This window comes from Oncorhynchus keta, unplaced genomic scaffold, assembly GCF_023373465.1.
Source record: "Oncorhynchus keta strain PuntledgeMale-10-30-2019 unplaced genomic scaffold, Oket_V2 Un_contig_1504_pilon_pilon, whole genome shotgun sequence".
Taxonomy (NCBI): Eukaryota; Metazoa; Chordata; class Actinopteri; order Salmoniformes; family Salmonidae; genus Oncorhynchus; species Oncorhynchus keta.
Genome location: NW_026279101.1, coordinates 110001 through 114197, shown reverse-complemented (window position 1 = coordinate 114197; position 4197 = coordinate 110001). Strand labels below are relative to the sequence as shown.

Sequence of the window (4197 nt, the reverse complement as noted above, 5' to 3'; positions counted from 1 at the left end):
TACATAAATCATCACATCAAAACAAATGAAATACCGTATACAAAAAGGTTATAGTCAGTCGGTCAGTCAGACAATCCAATCCGCCAACAGATCTCCAGCGGAGAAAGGCCACGAAGAACGGAGAGGTGTAGTCCACGGACACAAAGAGTGGATCCGATCCTGGGTAAACTCTCTTAGACTACAAAACACACGTTTAACGGCAACAAAACAAACGGAATAGAGAAGCTTCGGAACTGAGGGTTTCCAAACTGCGTTACCCACTCCAGGCAGCAGATGGCGACGTGCGTCTTTCATGTGAAGAGTCAGTCGTGACGTATAATCCAGTGGACGGGACCGGATAACAACAACACGGTTACGGATTCGACCACATCGGTAGCTCCCAAGCGACATAAAACCGAAACATTGGAGCTCTTTGGACCGTTATAGACATCAGTGTTTTAAACACGCTGTCTGCGTATAAAGTTATTCCATTTCACACTGACGCTGTTAGTCAGCTAGCTGGTTAAAATAGCCGAGCACTTGTCTAGTCGATCATGCGAATGAGCGAACATCTCAGGACATGAACTCACTAAATTACTCCCACCCTGCTAAAGAAGAAGCTCGTGGCCTGAACGTTGTCGTGGCAGAGGAAGAGGAGGAAAAGAAGCGTTCGGAATGAAAGAAGAGAAGAAGGTTATCACATTGAAAGAAGAAGAAGGTATTGGAGTAAATGAGGCGATGTGCGTTACAGGGAAAGAAGTGGAGAAAGAAGAAGACGCCGTTGTTCGAGTGAAGGAGGAGATTACTGTCACAGTGAAAGGAGAGGAAGGTTTCTGGGTGAAAGAGGAGGAGAAGTACATGACTGTCACAGTGAAAGGAGAGGAAGAAGGTTTCAGGGGAGTGAAAGAGGAGGAGAAGTACATGACTGTCACAGTGAAAGGAGAGGAAGAAGAGCATGTTTTAGTGAAGGAAGAAGAGCATGTTTTAGTGAAGGAAGAAGAGAATGTATTTGGAGTGAAAGAGGAGGAAGAAGCTATGAGAGTGAAAAATGAGGGGGATGATGACGATGAAGAGGAGGGGGAGACTGGAGATCTGATTAACACCAGTGAGTATCACCTTAAAAACAGGGGCACAAACTCTGCAGTTGGTGAACTAATGTGTGGTTTTAAAGGGACATTAAGGGGCATGGGACGGCAGGGTAGCCTAGTGGTTAGAGCGTAGGGACGGCAGGGTAGCCTAGTGGTTAGAGCGTAGGGACGGCAGGGTAGCCTAGTGGTTAGAGCGGAGGGACGGCTGGGTAACCTAGTGGTTAGAGCGTAGGGACGGCAGGTTAGCCTAGTGGTTAGAGCGGAGGGACGGCAGGTTAGCCTAGTGGTTAGAGCGTAGGGACGGCAGGGTAGCCTAGTGGTTAGAGCGTAGGGACGGCAGGGTAGCCTAGTGGTTAGAGCGTAGGGACGGCAGGGTAGCCTAGTGGTTAGAGCGTAGGGACGGCAGGGTAGCCTAGTGGTTAGAGCGTAGGGACGGCAGGGTAGCCTAGTGGTTAGAGCGTAGGGACGGCAGGGTAGCCTAGTGGTTAGAGCGTAGGGACGGCAGGGTAGCCTAGTGGTTAGAGCGTAGGGACGGCAGGGTAGCCTAGTGGTTAGAGTGTAGGGACGGCAGGGTAGCCTAGTGGTTACATTTACATTTACATTTAAGTCATTTAGCAGACGCTCTTATCCAGAGCGACTTACAAATTGGTGCATTCACCTTATGACATCCAATGGAACAGTCACTTTACAATAGTGCATCTAAATCTTAAAAGGGGGGTGAGAAGGATTACTTATCCTATCCTAGGTATTCCTTAAAGAGGTGGGGTTTCAGGTGTCTCCGGAAGGTGGTGATTGACTCCGCTGTCCTGGCGTCGTGAGGGAGTTTGTTCCACCATTGGGGGGCCAGAGCAGCGAACAGTTTTGACTGGGCTGAGCGGGAACTGTACTTCCTCAGTGGTAGGGAGGCGAGCAGGCCAGAGGTGTGTAGGGACGGCAGGGTAGCCTAGTGGTTAGAGTGTAGGGACGGCAGGGTAGCCTAGTGGTTAGAGCGTGGCGACGGCAGGTTAGCCTAGTGGTTAGAGCGTAGGGACAGCAGGTAGCCTAGTGGTTAGAGTGTAGGGACGGCAGGGTAGCCTAGTGGTTAGAGCGTAGGGACGGCAGGTTAGCCTAGTGGTTAGAGGGTAGGGACGGCAGGGTAGCCTAGCGGTTAGAGCGTAGGGACGGCAGGTTAGCCTAGTGGTTAGAGCGTAGGGACGGCAGGTTAGCCTAGTGGTTAGAGCGTAGGGACGGCAGGTTAGCCCAGTGGTTAGAGCGTAGGGACGGCAGGGTAGCCTAGTGGTTAGAGTGTAGGGACGGCAGGTTAGCCTAGTGGTTAGAGCGTAGGGACGGCAGGGTAGCCTAGTGGTTAGAGCGGAGGGACGGCAGGGTAGCCTAGTGGTTAGAGCGTAGGGACGGCAGGTTAGCCTAGTGGTTAGAGCGTAGGGACGGCAGGGTAGCCTAGTGGTTAGAGCGTAGGGACGGCAGGTTAGCCTAGTGGTTAGACCGTAGGGACGGCAGGTAGCCTAGTGGTTAGAGTGTAGGGACGGCAGGGTAGCCTAGTGGTTAGAGCGTAGGGACGGCAGGTTAGCCTAGTGGTTAGAGGGTAGGGACGGCAGGGTAGCCTAGTGGTTAGAGCGTAGGGACGGCAGGTTAGCCCAGTGGTTAGAGCGTAGGGACGGCAGGTTAGCCTAGTGGTTAGAGCGTAGGGACGGCAGGTTAGCCCAGTGGTTAGAGCTTAGGGACGGCAGGTTAGCCTAGTGGTTAGAGCGTAGGGACGGCAGGTTAGCCTAGTGGTTAGAGCGTAGGGACGGCAGGTTAGCCTAGTGGTTAGAGCGTAGGGACGGCAGGGTAGCCTAGTGGTTAGAGCGTGGAAGAGAGCTGACAAGGCAGTTAACCCACTGTTCCTAGGACGTCATTGAAAATAAGAATTTGTTCTTTAACTGACTTGCCTAGTAAAATAAAAGTAAAATAAATGTTTTAAAAAAATAATACTGTTCTACACTTGAATATGTTGTTCAGTAGGAAGCAATACAGACTGGAGGAGCACCAACAAACATTAACATCAAACGCTTCCCTCCCAGCCTGGTATTGGACTATAGGAGTCTAATGTTACTCCTTAGACATTGGACTATAGGAGTCTAATGTTACTCCTTAGACATTGGACTATAGGAGTCTAATGTTACTCCTTAGACATTGGACTATAGGAGTCTAATGTTACTCCTTAGACATTGGACTATAGGAGTCTAATGTTACACCTTAGACATTGGACTATAGGAGTCTAATGTTACTCCTTAGACATTGGACTATAGGAGTCTAATGTTACTCCTTAGACATTGGACTATAGGAGTCTAATGTTACACCTTAGACATTGGACTATAGGAGTCTAATGTTACACCTTAGACATTGGACTATAGGAGTCTAATGTTACTCCTTAGACATTGGACTATAGGAGTCTAATGTTACTCCTTAGACATTGGACTATAGGAGTCTAATGTTACTCCTTAGACCAACGACCTAATGTAACATTGGACTATAGGAGTCTAATGTTACACCTTAGACATTGGACTATAGGAGTCTAATGTTACTCCTTAGACCAACGACCTAATGTAACATTGGAATATAGGAGTCTAATGTTACTCCTTAGACATTGGACTATAGGAGTCTAATGTTACTCCTTAGACATTGGACTATAGGAGTCTAATGTTACTCCTTAGACCAACGACCGAATGTAACATTGGACTATAGGAGTCTAATGTTACTCCTTAGACATTGGACTATAGGAGTCTAATGTTACTCCTTAGACATTGGACTATAGGAGTCTAACGTTACTCCTTAGACATTGGACTATAGGAGTCTAATGTTACTCCTTAGACATTGGACTATAGGAGTCTAATGTTACTCCTTAGACCAACGACCTAAAAACCATGTCTTTGATGTGTGTTTGATGCCATTCCATTTGACTCCATTCCAGCCATTACTATGAGCCGTCCTCCCACCACCAGCCTCCACTTGCTGTACACTTTTAACAGTAAGAGTCCAATGACTCTTATGTGTAATGGAATGGAACTGAGTCATGATCAAATGACTCTTATGTGTAATGGAATGGAACTGAGTCATGAACAAATGACTCTTATGTGTAATGGAATGGAAC

At 48.1% G+C, this 4197-nt stretch overlaps 1 protein-coding gene across 4 annotated transcripts in view; it reads left to right on the top strand.

Annotated features, from left to right (window-relative positions):
• Positions 1-254: 254 nt before the first annotated feature.
• The window catches only part of LOC127918839 (cyclic nucleotide-gated cation channel beta-1-like), a 15211-nt gene continuing 11268 nt past the window's right edge, over positions 255-4197 (top strand). For 3 of the 4 annotated variants that reach the window (XR_008100981.1, XR_008100980.1, XM_052502079.1), the window contains exons 1-2: positions 259-868; positions 932-1084. Coding sequence is in view for 2 of the 4 variants with exons in the window: in XM_052502079.1 (XP_052358039.1) it covers positions 655-868; positions 932-1084 (367 nt within the window). In the remaining 2 variants the exon portion in view is untranslated. Of the gene's footprint in view, positions 869-931; positions 1085-4197 lie in introns of all 4 variants that reach the window. The other variant, XM_052502080.1, reaches the window with a different exon arrangement.